At 41.7% G+C, this 15000-nt stretch overlaps 1 protein-coding gene across 2 annotated transcripts in view; it reads left to right on the top strand.

Moving 5' to 3' along the window:
• LOC128619048 (cadherin-4-like) overlaps nt 1–15000 on the top strand; it is a 369140-nt gene that overhangs the window by 5469 nt on the left and 348671 nt on the right. Inside the window, exon 2 of one of the 2 annotated variants that reach the window (XM_053642896.1) lies at nt 2663–2777. In XM_053642896.1, the coding sequence (XP_053498871.1) occupies nt 2663–2777 (115 nt within the window). Of the gene's footprint in view, nt 1–1285; nt 2778–15000 lie in introns of those variants that run through there. The other variant, XM_053642895.1, reaches the window with a different exon arrangement.

The raw sequence follows: 15000 nt of genomic DNA, 5'->3' as shown, positions 1-15000 counted from the left end.
GGTTCTCCTGTATCATTCTAAATGTATTTTCGAGAACTAAATAAGATCTTGATTTGAACCGAGAGACGGAACCTCAACTGTGTGATGTGATGTGTGAACTGAGTGGAAAAATAACGCTGAACAAGCTCCCAGAGAAAGGTTCTTTTAAAAGAACTGACTTTGGTTCCTTAAAGAACCTTTCGATGGATATACGTCCACCATTTTTGGCTCCACAGTGAAGTAAACAATGAAGAACTTTTCCAGATTAATGCACTCGCTGAAAACAATGCTTCGGTTCTGAGAAGCAGAAGAAAAATTTGGTTAAAGAACCCATCTACTGAAATGTTCTAAACAAGCTAAAGAACCTTTTATGGTTCCTTTATCTTAAGGATATAGATCAGATCTCATTTTCCATGAAGTGATTTGAATTAAAAGAGTGGAAACTCAACTGTGTTAAGTTACCAGGTTTGGGGGAAAAAAGCTTGGCAGAACCATTTACCTTTGGATGGTTGGTTCTTTCACCCATTTTGTTGGTGCTATAAAGAACCAGAGATACCGTTTTAGTTCTCTAGAAGGTTCTTTCTGGTAAGAAATGAGTCTTTGACTGGCTTCACATCCAAGATGGTTTTCCCGAGTTACACTCCAGATCCATCTCAATTCACTGTGAGTGATGATCGATTATAGCACCGGCAAAACGGTTTAAAGAACCCTCCGCTGAAATGTTCTTTGGAGAACCTAAAAAAAGCCTTTAAAGAACCTTTTCTACTTCATGTATTTTTAGATCTGGAGATTATTTTCCAGAAAGTTGCTCTGGCCAAATATCAAAAGCACAATCCCGAGCACAAAGCTGTGAGAAACCATTAATATATGCATGTATTTAAATAATTAATGAATATTCAAACGCGTAGCTGGGGCTGGGATCCCGGCAACCGCTTTGTCACATCCCATAATTTCAGCGTCAGTACAGGGTGTGTTATTAACACCTCACATAAACATCAGCACTAACATATCACTGATTGGCTGGATTATAACGCATACATTTAATAACCTAATGAATATGCAAATGAGATGTTTCAGAATGAGTTCTGCTCTTTTATTTTTTTTCTCTTCTCTTAATTTCTTTCTTTTTTCCTTTCTTTGTTTTTATTTTTCTTACCTCTGCCATTTCTTTCTTGTCCTCCATCCTTTCTTTCTTTCTTTCTTCCTATTTCACACTATTGTTCCTTCATCACCCTATCCTTCCTTTCTTTCTTTCTTTCTTTCCTTCGTTCTTTTCTTATTATCTCACATTTTTGTTCCATCACCCTATCCTTTCTCTCTTTCTTTCTTTATTTATTTCCTTCTTTCTTTCTTTCTTCCTATTTCACACTATTGTTCCTTCATCACCCTATCCTTCCTTCCTTCCTTTCTTTCTTTCTTTCCTTCGTTCTTTTCTTATCTCACATTTTTGTTCCTTCATCCCCGATCCTTTCTTTCACTCCCTCCTTTCATTCTTACCCTCTTTAATCTCACTATCACTCTGCCTCTATTCTTCCTCTTTCTTTTTTTCTTCCTATTTATTGTCTGCTCTCTTCTGTGACTTTTGGCTCTGTCCTTCTCATTTCTTCTTTCTCACTTTACTCTCTTCCTTCTCTTCTCCCTCTTTTTCCCCCTCTATTCTATCTCTTAGTCCTTCTTTATGTTTTAGTTCCTCTGTCCATTCCTCTCTTGCCTTTTTATTCTTTTCCTTCCTTCCTTCCTTTCTTCTCTCTCTCTTCATTCTCTTCTTCCATTCTTCTGCTCTCTTCTTTTACTCTGCCTCTCTATTCTTTCTCTTCCCCTATACTTTCCTCTTCTCTTTCTTTCTATATTTATTTATTTATTTATTTTGGCTAATCGCTTCTCTTTTTTCCCCCTTTCTCATTTTTAAAAATGAACTTTTGTCCCTCTTTGTTTTCTCCTCGACTCTTCTGGTTTAGCAAGTTTCCCACCTCTTTTTTTCTTTCTCTCTTCTGTCTTGATTCCATCTTTCTATCCCTTGCATCTTTTCTTTCTCCATCCTTCCATTTTCCAACATGTTCATCTGTTCTTTCTTGTTCCTTCTTTTGCTAATTTTGTCTTCTTATCAACTCTACTCATCGCTTTCTCTCTCTCTCTCTCATCTCTCTCTCTCTCATCTCTCTCTTTGCCCTTTCCTCCACCCCGGAGTGTGTCTTCACCCTTTGCTCTGTAGTGTAGAGAGCAGGGAGTGAAGTGCCCTTGATCTAAATTAGCACAGGCTCATTTGAATATTCATCAGCTGTGTGTGTGTGTGTGTGTGTGTGTGTGTGTGTGTGTGTGTGTGTGTGTGTGTGTGTGTGGAGGAGAGGAGGAGTGTGAAGTGCACTAATCTTAGCTCACTCAAACACTTCTGCTCTGAGCACATGTCTAACTCTTACTTTCTTTCTTATAGTTTTCTTCATTTATTTTCTACTTTCTTCTTATCTCATGCTTTAGAAGTTTACTGTGGTCTGCTGAAATGTGCACGCACACACACGCACACACACACACACACACACACACACACACACACACACTCGGAGCTGCTAAGATCATGCTGTCCATGATCTTACTCCTCATATCGGGGTCATGGTGGTCCACAGGAAATCAATACTCTGTATGTGTGTGTGTGTGTGTGTGTGTGTGTGTGTGTGTTGTCTCACAGGGACTGCTCGGGGAGATGCAGCTGAATGTGCCGCTGTGCAAGTCAGGATTTTCACAAAGCCTTTATTCCCTGCGCCTCTCAAGGGATCTAGTGCACGGCCGAAGTGTGCTCAAAGGTAGGGCCCTACTTTAATACTCTCTGCTGTTTGAGTGTGGCTCTAACACTCACTACAGAGTCAAACACTGTGTGTGTGTGTCTGTGTGGAGTGACGTGTATGACACTAGGCTTTATCAGTGTGTGTGTGTGTGTGTGTGTGTCTGTGTGGAGTGACGTGTATGACACTAGGCTTTATATCAGTGTGTGTGTGTGTGTGTGTGTGGAGTGAGGTATATGACACTAGGCTTTATATCAGTGTGTGTGTGTGTGTGTGTGTGTGTGTGGAGTGAGGTATATGACACTGGGCTTTATATCTGAATCTCTGTGTGTGTGTGGAGAGACGTGTATGACACTGGGCTTTACATCTGAATCTCTGTGTGTGTGTGTGTGTGTGTGTGTCTGTGTGGAGTGACGTGTATGACACTGGGCTTTACATCTGAATCTGTGTGTCTGTGTGTGTGTGTGTGTGTGTGTGTGAGTGTGTGCGCGTGTGTGTGTGCGTGATGCTGGGCTTCATATCCCTGTGTATTAAATGTGGGTTTCTAGGCGTGGGTGCTTTTATTTTCTGGTAGATGGTGATTATCTATCTATCTCTCTCTATCTCTCTCTCTCGCTCTCTCTCTCTCGCTCTCTCCCTCTCGCTCTTTCTTTCTCTCTCTCTCGCGCGTTTTCTCTCTCTCTCTTGCTCTTTCTCTCTCTCTCTCTCTCTCTCTCTCTCTCTCTCCCCCTCTCGCTCTCACTCTGTCTCTCTATCTCGCTCTCTCTTTCTCTCTCTCTCTCTCTCTCTCTCTCTCTCATGCTCTCTCTCTTTCTCTCTCATGCTCTCTCTCACTCTCTCTCTCTCTCTCTCTCTCTCTCTCTCTCATGCTCTCTCTCTCTCTCTCTCTCTCTAATGAATTCGAGATATTTAATGGCACATGTCCATCATGAACTGAACCACATCCTCAAAATAATCCTGCTCAATGCAGTGTTCATCGGCCCTCTGCTTTTCGAGGCATGTGTGATTTTTAGTTTTCTCCTTTCCTCTGAATTTATTTACAATATTTGTTGGAATTCGAGAAGCGTAATGACACACTTCTGCCCCTGAACTAAACCACTTCCGCACTTTCATTCTCGAAAGAATCGATTTCAGTCTTCGCCGGCCGTTTAGGGTTTTTGGGTGTGTGTGGTTTTGTTCTTTTAGAATGATCTTACTGAACTGAAGCACACCTTCAATCTCAAAATCATTTCACTAAATGCAGTGTTCAGTGGCTCCTGGGGTTTCTATTGCTGTTTTGTTTTGTGGGGTTTTTTTTTTTGGTTTGTACGCTTACTGATATTTCATTCCACACTTTCGCGCTCAAAGTAATCTTGCTGTGTTCAACGAGCCTCAGATTTGATGTCTGCGTGTGTCCTCTGAGCAGATATTGAGGGGTTTATTTATGTGATTTGAAGACTTTTATCCTGAACTGAACTTCCAAAAACCTTTACTCAGGCTTACAGACATGTTCAGTGGCTCATGAACTCGGGTTTATCCATAGTTTGAATCTTAAATGATTCATCTCTATAAAATAATCTCAAACATCAAACATTGTTTGCAACAAGCCTCAGATTTTCTCTGTGTGTGTGTGTGTGTGTGTGTGTTCTCTGATCAGCTATTAATACATTAACGACTAAATCTCGAATGTTACGCAGAAAGATACGTGTAATAAATGAGAAATCTTGGGAAATCTTCGACTTTTATCCTCCACTGAACGTCCGTGAAATATTCCTGTTTTAAACCTCGAATGTGAAAGGCTGCGTTCAACGAGCCTCAGATCCTCTCGGCATGTTGCGCGTTTGTGTTGTCTGATGTACAGTGATATTAAAGAGAGAGAGAGAGAGAGATAGTCTTGTGATGTTATAAATAACGATGGATATTTTATCCTGGTCTGAAATTCATCCACAATTTAAAATGTGAAATTTAGCGTTTCCTAAATGCTGCATTCAACATGCCTGCATGTACGATGTGTTTTTTTTTTTTTTTTTTTTTTTAATTTCTTCTGATGTTATTAATGTAGTTAATAACTGGGGAAAAGGAGTTATGGAGTATGGATTAAAGGAGTTAATTGTTAATGGTAAGTCGTACGTCTTAAATTCAGTCTTGTTGTGGAAGAAAGGACTGTTTTAGACACTAAGTTATGAACTGTTCTTGCGAAATGCTGCGTTCAACGAGCCTTCAATCTCCTTTTTTCAGTATTTGTGTGTTCAACAGATGACACGGTGTAAGGGAATTAAATGATATTAAAATAAGGGACTCTCTGATGACTGAAATTTCAAAACTTTTTGATACAGTATGAATATTAGAGCTCTGGAAGTTAATCCGGAACTAAAACTTACCCGGTACCGATGTTCTCATGTATGTCTTATTCGGGGCAAGATTTGGTTATATAAAGCTGCGTTCATGAGGATGAACGCAGCTTCATCCCATTATTCCGACTCGTAAACATTCTTACATTTTCCCTTTTCTGTTTTTTCTTTTCTTTCTTTCAAATCTATTATTAACTACAATTAGCATATAGATATGTGGGTGACCCCAGGGTTAGGGGTTAGGGTGAAATCACCGCCATCATCTTCATCATCATCAGTCTTTTCCCTAGTCAGGGTTGTGTTGGAGGCGGAGTTGATCTCGGAGAACACTGGGGGTGAGAGTTGAGCGGGAGTACACCATGGATAAGACGTTGATTAATGACCTGGGGGCAATTTATGTTTTTGGGAGGTGGGAGGAAATCTGAAAACCGGGAGGAAACCCACATGGACACGAGGAGAACACTGGGAATTTACAACACACGGACAGTTGCGAGAGGTCTGGTTGGAACCGAGAACCGTGGAGCTGTGAGGCGGTAACGCTACCTGCTGCACCGATGAAGTCGAATATAAAGCTAGGTTCATGAACACAGAACATAGATCTTGTTTAAAATCTGATTGGCTGAGCCTCGTTCGAAGCTTCTACACTCATTGAATTCTGTTTGAAACCAAGACGATCGTTACGCTACAGTCCAGCGAATGCTGTAACGCTGAGAGCTCGGTTGCCTAGCAACAAAAGCTTACCGTTAACAGACAGAAGAATCATTTATTGCGAATATTATTAATAATAAATGTTTTTTGTTTTTTTTTTCAGTTTGTCTTAGACCAGGGGTGTCCGATCTTATCCGGAAAGGCCCGGTGTGGGTGCAGGTTTTCGTTCCAACCAATCAGGAGCCTCACCTGTTTAATCAGTTGATCTTGGCTTTCGGTAGACTCAGGTGTGGCTCCTGATTGGTTGGAATGAAAACCTGCACCTACACCGGTCCTTTCTGTATAAGATCGGACACCCCTGGTCTAAGACGGTCAGTTAAATATCTTCACGCAATCACACTCGATGTTCACGTAGCCGGTCGCCTCACTTCCTGGTTTGGTTGGCGAAATCGGGGGTTGTCAGAAAGCTCCTAAAATTCTGAGTCATAATTCCAATATGTAGACTGATGTGACTGTGTTTTCCCCAGTCAGAAAGTGGGAATTACGGTTTTCCTAATATTTGCACGACCTCTGTGTCTTTTGCTCTTCGGCTCGGTTACGTATCTGTCCAACGATTATGGATTTTCGTTCTGAAATCATCTTATCTGTAAATTGCGCTCGCTAAATGCTACGTTCAACACGCCTCCAGTCACGTCGTTTTCTATGAAGGATATCTTCACCGTCTGCCCCGTCATCAACCGTCACGGATAATTTCTCATTGATCTTCTGTTTCCTTCCGCATAGCCACCATAGCAATTATTCAAAGAGCTAACGTTGCTTGGCCATCTGACAGAGCAGGAAATCTACTCGACACTCGGGCGCTAATCTCCCTCCACCGCTGCCGATCGAGGCTAATTGGAACCCCTGCATTGATCTCAGTGTTTTTCCCTTCAGCTCGGTCGCATCTCCGTCTGGGAACGCTTCCTTCAGTTCCTTCTCAACTCCAGCAGAAATCCTGCTTTTAGAAATGTGGCTCTGGCTTTGGATGAGCTATTCAAACGTGAGCCTGTGCTGCAGCTAGACAATGAAGATAATTAGCAGGTGCCGTTAGCGGCGTGTACCCGAGGTTACGTCGGATGGAATAACAATCAGATGAAGGACGTTATGTGAACGAGAGAGGATTATGGAGGCGCGAGTGCTGGGACGAGCTTTAAACACCTTTTCATAGCTGCTAAATTGCTCTTTAACAACAAACTCGAATACAAATGACCAATCACAAGCCAGCATCCAGGAAGCTCAATCCAAAACTGCGTAACCGCTTTAAATTGTGTGCAGTGCTCTGACTGGTTAGGGTTAGGCTGATGGGCGGGGATTAGGAGGCTTAGGGGCTAATGCAAAAATGATCCTTTTTTTTTATAATTTATTTTTTAAAATTTTTTATCCAAATATAAAATTTTCAAAACTGAATCTTTTTTTTTTTAAAGAAAGTTTTATTAATTAGCATATTGTTCAACTCAAAATAATCAAGTTTGCTTTTTATATATATATATATATATATATATATATATATATATATATTTTTTAAGTTCACGTCAAGAATGAATGAATTCTTAATTAAAAGACTACAAGTGTGGTAAAAAAAATAATCCTTTTGAGGATAAGACATTACAGCACAAATACTTATCCTATAAATAAATAAATAAATAAATAAATGGTTGTGGATGAAATGTGTAGTGGAAGTGTACTTTGTGGAAAAAGTAGAAAACATTTTTTTGGCACTATTTTATTTATTTATTTATTTGCTTACTGACTGACTGACTTACTCACTTACCCTCTGACCTTCATGACCGACTCACTTACTGACTGACTCACTGGCTTGCTTGGTGACTGCTGTACTCGCTTACTCGACGCCTGACTTACTGATTACTTGCTAACTCACTCGCTTGCTTACTGACTGACTTAATGACTCACTTAACTGCTTCCTGACGTTCTTGCTTACCGACGTTCTTGACTACTGACTCACTCGATCCCTTACTTACGTACAGACTTACTGAATTAATGGCGTACTTTCTTTCTTTCTTCCATTCGTTTATTCGTATAAGAAAGAAAGAAAGACAAATAAGATATAAAGCAGTTTATCAACATTGAGTTTTTCAGGCTCAGCAATCCCTGCCAGTCTTTTTTATATTAGAAACAATAGAAATTAAATAACACAAAGTTTATATATATATATATATATATATATTTTTATTCTTCTTATACATAAAGTGCTGACAGTTTTTTTTGTTGTTGTTGTTGTTGTTGTTGTTGTTGTTGTTTTTCTTTCCTGAGACAGAAAGCAGCATTCCTGAGAAAAAGCCAGCGTTATGGATGTGACCTTTATGTGTTGTACAGTATTTGTAAATGATTTATAAAGTATATGATCTACGAAGAGATCACATTACTGTGTTGCCTGAGTGACCGAAATAACATGAGAGTAAGGTTGAAACGAATAGCGCCTCCGGTGTGACTCGGGCTCCTCGGCCGTACCTGATGTTAAACGAGAGAACGTCTCCGTAGAGATGGCGCACCTCATGGAGAACTACCCTTTCCCTAAATAAATCACTCACGTAGCAGTTCAGTATAGCCACAGGTGGGCAAAAGGAACGTTTCTGTGCTCACAGCTTTATTTTTCCTTCCTAAGGAGGACATGCATGCTAAGTTTTTCACACGATGATGACGATCTCCTGAACGCGCTGGCACCGAATCAGGACACGTTTCCAACAGGCCGGCTCTCGGGACTCCGATCTTCATCACGAGCCAAAAAAAAAATCCTCACGTTCCTCGTCCTGCCGTCGGTTCGGTGGCATTTGTGCGGTGTTTTATAGCCTGATACTCATTCGTGAGTTCGTTGCGAAGGCTTTCGCGTGTAATTATTACGGCGTAATTACACCTTCGTGTCCATTAAGCCTAAATCATGTGCAATTATTGACGAGTAATTACACCAGAGTGTCAATTAACTCTGGACGCATAAAGCAAGGGTTTAATATGTGCCTCGTGTGATTATGTTGTTTGTATATTTGCTCCAAATAATCCTTCAGAATTTACCCCGGGTTCCAGGATGCGCTGTTAAAAGGCGGGATTTCGGTAGTATTCGCGCGCCATGTTTATAAACCCATTTGCACAACGATTCTGTTGATTTTCTCCCAATAAGCGTTGATTCGTTGCGTTGTCTATAAAAGCTTTATATTACCGCGCTCATTCTAATACGTCGTCGTAACTTACTGTACACGCGTATGGTAGACGCTCCGCATACGGAATGACGTGCCTGTTATTTAGCAACTAACGAAACGTTGCTTATGGTATGATTGACGTTTTCTGTCGAAGATGTCGATTTCGCATTTTTCCGACGGGTCTCCGATGTCCGTGGATTCTCGGTAGCACGACGAGCTGTGTTTATTTGTCTTATTCACTTCAAGAGAAAGAAAAAGCGATGTTGGTGAAGGAACGCCTGTTTTAGAGCCGCTAGAACGTAAGTGAGAACAGGAAGGGACTCGTTTCGAGGACGTTCCACAAATAAAACGGTGACTCGATGGTTATTTTCCTGTAGCACCAAGCACTGATGTCGATTTCTTCCTCTTCCAGGTCTTGTTGTTGTATTTACGGACGCTACACTTATCGAACGGGGGCGTGGTGGCTAAGTGGTTAGCATGTTTGCCTTGCACCTTAGTTTTTAGGTGTTCGGTTCCCGCCTCCACCCTGCGTGCATGTTCTTTCCGTGCTACGAGGGTTTCCTCTGCGCACTCCGCTTTCCTCCGCTAGTCCAAAGATATTTGTTGTAGGTTGAACGTGTGTGCAGATGTGCCCTGCGATGGGTTGGCACCCCGTCCAGGGTGTCCCCTGACTTGAGTCCACTAGGATAGGATCCCCGCGACCCTGTGTAGGATAAGCGGGACAGAGAATGGATGGACGGATGGACACACTGATTGTCAAGATGGTGTCTGACGTGAACGTCGCTCACGTTCAGATCGGTCCAGAGTTTGGTCCAGTGTTGTGATTGTAGGTGAGATCTTTGAAGGCTCTTCGTTTCCAGACTAATGAGCAACAGCTGGATGTTGAGTGTGCACTACATCCATCACTTGTAATCTCCTGCAACTGTGGATGTAGTTCACTATTAGTACCCGAAGTGTGTAGTGTGTTCAAATGTAACACCGGATACGTGCACTCAGTGCTACGCAGCAGAAGGGGCGGAGCTATCGGAAGCCGCCGCATTTTGAAATGTTCCCAGTGTGATGAGTATCTTTCACGGTTTTACAGTTCCATGGTATCGATCGACGGGTAAATTATTTATAGTTATTGGCTGGAGAGGAGGAGTGGCTTAATTGATAGTAAAAGGAACTCTCAGCGGTCTTGTCCTTCACTTCGAAGTGCCCTGCGTAGGCGTGAGAGATTTCACCTGAGCCGCAGTGTGTGTAGAGGTTAGTACATCGGTGTAGCTTCTTATTTGTCTGTCTAAGCATGGGGGTGTGTGTGTGTGTGCGTGCTTTGTCATGAGTGGAACAGTTTGCAGCCCAGGAGGGGGTGTTAAAACAATCAACAGCAATCACACAAAACTGCTGATCTTTCTCGTGGTTTTTTTTTTTTTTTTTTTTTAATTACTCTGATCGTAATCTCATAGTGTATTTTTTTTTTTCTTAATTAGCATGTTCTCCCCCTTTATAATAGAAAAGAACAAAACGTGAGAACAAAGACAAGCGCGTCACCGCTAGACTTGCTGCTAGGGCTGAGCGATGTGGGTGGAAAATATCATATTGTGATTTATATCGTTATAAATATTGTGCGATTGTGAAACGGGCTGCAATGCAGTAAGGTGCGCGTTGATGAACAGTGGAGGACCGTCTTTGGTTTTATTTTATGTAGTATCCCGGGTTAAAGATGAAAAATGAGTTAATCTGACATATATTTATTTATTTATTTGACTTTGTCAACTTGTCGTTATTCATCTGTTTGTTTAAATGCACAAAGACGCCACAATACGTCCATAACGCAGTATAAAATTGTTGATAATGTGTGTAGCGGGTTTAAGTACCTTTTGTCCCCCTCTACTGGTAGCAAAAAAAAACGAACAAAAACGTTAACAAAGTTAACTAATGAAAATTTTACGTAACGCTGTAAACAGACACAGGATCAGTTTCTCTGTGTTGAGACTAACAAAAATCATTATATATGTACAATACCGTACTGTAGTGTACTTGTACGGGTCTCAACTGGGTACACACTGCTCACTTGTCGTCTATCGGCTGACGCGCTTGTATAACATATCTTCCCCTATATCTCTGGGAGTAGACCTGGCGTATACGCGGCACGTTTCAGAATTTTCGCCGGAAATTGGCGTCATTCCAGTCCCATAGATAATAATGGGAAATTTTGGACAATCCCCCCTGAACTCCCACACCATGAGTCAGTACGTTTACACGGACAGCGATAATCCGATATGAACCCGATTAAGACGATACTCTGATTAAGAAACTAGCATGTAAACAGAGATTATTGAGGACCTTAATCTGATTAAAGTCATACCCGAAGTAAACACAGATGGAATTAAGACGTGTGGAGTATTCCTGTTTTAGTCGCGTTATCCACGTGCGTTACAGACATGTACACACCTTAATCACACTGTTAACGTCGTGTGGGAGTTTTCACCGCATTGTGAGACAGGACACGTACGCACACGGCAGCGCTCGACCGTTTTACGACAAACAAGAGAGCACGGCTGCGTCCCAAACCGCATACTTACCTGCTATATAGTAGGCGAGATACATGTATTTCAGCTACTATATATACGGTAAGTACGCGGTTTGCGACGCAGCCCACCGCTTCAAGCAGTCGTCTATTTGCACGTACAGCACGACTAATAATTAACCGCACTTGAAGCTTTTGTAAAAATTAAAAATAAAAACACCCTAAACTGTATACGGTCCCATAACGAAGACCAACTGTATGTCGATACGTGAAATTCTGGAGGGACGTCGGACGGCGTGACACGGTGACGTAATGACGTGTGACGTTAATCCATCTGTGTTCTATAACACGTAAAACAGGTACATGAAAAGAGTATTCTAAAAGCGACTCATGTAAACACCTTAATCAGAATATCGTCTTATTCAGGATAAGGTCAATAATTAGATTACTGCTGTCCGTGTAAACGTAGACATTGACAAATGAGAAAATGAGTCTAGAGGAGCGAACAGGTAAACAAAGACACTGTTGTAGATTTACTATCGCCATAGGAAATCTTCGGCACCTAATTTTATATTATTATTATTATTATTATTATTATAGCTATTGTATAACCCCCCCACCTGAGTAGATCACATGCTACAAGACAATAAAATAAACATAATAACACTAAGATAATAAATGTCTCTTAATGCAACACAGATTGTAACAAACTACAAAGATTCTAAAGTGAAACTGATGCTACCGAAGCCTCTACCTAGCTAATGTTAGCCGACGAGACCCTTTTCATTAGTCCGTAACAGACTACGTTAGCGGCTAATCAATGACTTTATTTATTTATTTATTTTTTCAGCCAGCAAGAGACGAACGCTGATAGGAGGATATGGTGTGCCGATAGTTATATAATGCATCATATTGAACATGTTTTAACTTGGCTAATGCAGCTAACTACCAGATTGTAGAGCACACCTAGCATCTACTGTACATTCTAGATTTTTTTCCTATGAGAGGTGTGTTTGTAACTGTTAGCGTGTCTACCACTAGTGATATCAAATACTAACTATGCTAGAGCAAATCCCGCTAAGTGTACCTTGCTGTTACTTAGATCTTAGATTAGCATTGCTTAAGCTTAAACCGACAATTCCCGTCAGCTAGCGTGTGTGTGTGTGTGTGTGTGTGTGTGTGTGTGTGTGTGTTTGTGTATATATATATATTTATATTTTATACTAAATAAATACCATAATCAAAATGCTGATGTGGCTATCCAATGAGTCAGCTGGGAAATTTAGCATGCTATCATTTGCCTGGCTCACTGACTTAGCCACCATTCCTTATTAGCAATGTTAGCATATTTGTGGGTTTAGGCATTCCTCTATACTGAAACCACCCAAACGCGTGCTCCCAAACCCATTAAAAACACCCAGAGTCGTGTTTCTTGCTTATCTGACATTTATAGCATGTCCGCTTCCTCCTGGGTTGTTTTCTGAAAGGATTTTTTGCGCCCGTCTCTGGGCTGTGACACGTTATCGCCCTCCGATCTCCCGGCTGGCTGATTTATGTGCGAGGAGCTCGGCTGATTTATCGTTTCTGTAAAGGACGAAGCGGCGGGGGATCAGGAAACCCGAGTGGAAAGATTTTAATAATAATGTTGGGGAGACTTTAATAATAACGTCGTTTAAACGGTGTGGGTGTGGAGGGGGTGGAGAGGACTGGAGCTGAGGAATGTGGCTTCAGGGATGTAGACGTGTGTGTGTGTGTGTGTGTGTGTGTGTGTGTGTAGTGGGGGACAGAAAAAGAGAAGAAAACCGTGAGGAGGACGTAGGAGGACTGGTGTGAAGTTGTACTGTCAGGAAACCGTATAAGGAGATACAGGGGTGGGTGTGTGTGTGTGTGTGTGTGTGTGTGAGAAACAACCACACACCTCTTGAACACTTTTAGTCGCTATAATCCTTGAACATTGTGCAATCGGGACTTCCTTCCAAGTTTGATGTATTTTATTTTACACATAAATTTGATTTGTCCTGTCTGAGTGGGAGGGGCAATACATATTCCCTCTCCTGTCAATCACAGCGACGCTAGCCAGTGCTGGACGTCTGTGAGCTCATGTATGACGATGTTGCAGATCTCGTCATGTTTAACATTGTAGCTAAATACAAAAGTTGCATTCTCTCTGATTCTTAAATGTATCTGTCCTTCTCCTTCCATATTTTAACGTCCACCTCCGTCTGTCCATCTTTATTCCCCTCTTAGGCTGCTAGATTTGTTTTTCCATCATCGCGACACTTTATTTAATTTCCCCCCTCACTCTATATCTTCACATCGTTCTCCATTCTTCTTTCCTTCTCTCCTTTTCTCTCTCTCTCTCGCCCTCTCGGTTTCATCTCCGTTTACAGGGTTTTTTTCTTCTTCTTCTTCTTTATCTCTTTCCTTTTCCGTCTCTGCTCCGTTCTCCGTCTGTCCTTACGTCCCCTTTCCTCCTTCGTCTTTAGATGAAGCTCACCTGGTTTAGATTTTACGCACACGCATGCACGCATACACTCATATACACACTCTCTCTCGCTCTCTCTCTCTCGCGCTCTCTCTCTCTCTCTGCGCTATCAGAGTGAGATCTGTTTTACACATCAGTGTGTGATGTGAAGCTCAGCTGAATACGGAGTAACATAACACACTGGTATAACTGGAAAAGTCTAAGAGTGTGTGTGAGTCATTAATGTCTCTAATGGAAACCCTGTGTTTCACAGAGATCGCATGTTCTCCCTGTGCTCCAGGGGTTTCCTCCGGGTACTCCAGTTTCCTCCCCCGGTATAAAGACGTGCGTCGTGGCCCGATTGGCATTTCCAAATCCATTCGTAGTGCGTGATGGATTGGCTCCCAGTCCGGGGTGTCCCGCCCATGTTCCCCGAGCCCCCTGGGATAGGCTCCGGTCTCCCCAAGACCCTGTGTAGGATAAGCGGTACGGAAAACAGATGGATGGAATCGCGTTCTGCGTAGTTCCGTCTGAGGCCCGAATAACGGCGTGTGCGATTACAGTATTAATCCACTGTGAGCGCTTCATACCGAACGGTCCAAAGTGAGAGTTTAAAATGTGACAAAGTCCAACATCTATCATCTCTACCGGAGAGTCACGTGTCTTTAGAGGCAGTGAAATATTATAGAAAAAATACATACTTAAAATAAATAAATAAATAAATAAATAAATAAATAAATAAATAAAAACGCCTGCCGTATTAATGTGGCTTTTACAGTGAGGAGAGTCGGAAAAATCCAAGCGACGCAGTATTTTTAATTTTCTTCTCCTATACTTCTTAATACGCTAACACACCGTATGGTATTTTCTCCACGTGAGCCGAAGCGTCTTAAAGTCTGTTTCGACTCATCTTGTTCGCACGTTGAATGACTTCCAATTTTGAGGTCATGTGACTGAGGCTTCATTTTCCTTGAGTTGTTTATAAATGACAAATTCCCTTTAGACTTTAGGCAACTAGATTAGAATCGAAGTGGGTAATTTTGGTTTGTGGTCTTTGGGTTAGACAGAGTACACACACACACACACACACACACACACACAC

Source organism: Ictalurus furcatus, chromosome 15 (genome assembly GCF_023375685.1).
Source record: "Ictalurus furcatus strain D&B chromosome 15, Billie_1.0, whole genome shotgun sequence".
NCBI lineage: Eukaryota > Metazoa > Chordata > Actinopteri > Siluriformes > Ictaluridae > Ictalurus > Ictalurus furcatus.
Note: the sequence above shows the minus strand (reverse complement) of the source record. Positions and strands in the feature narration are given on the sequence as shown.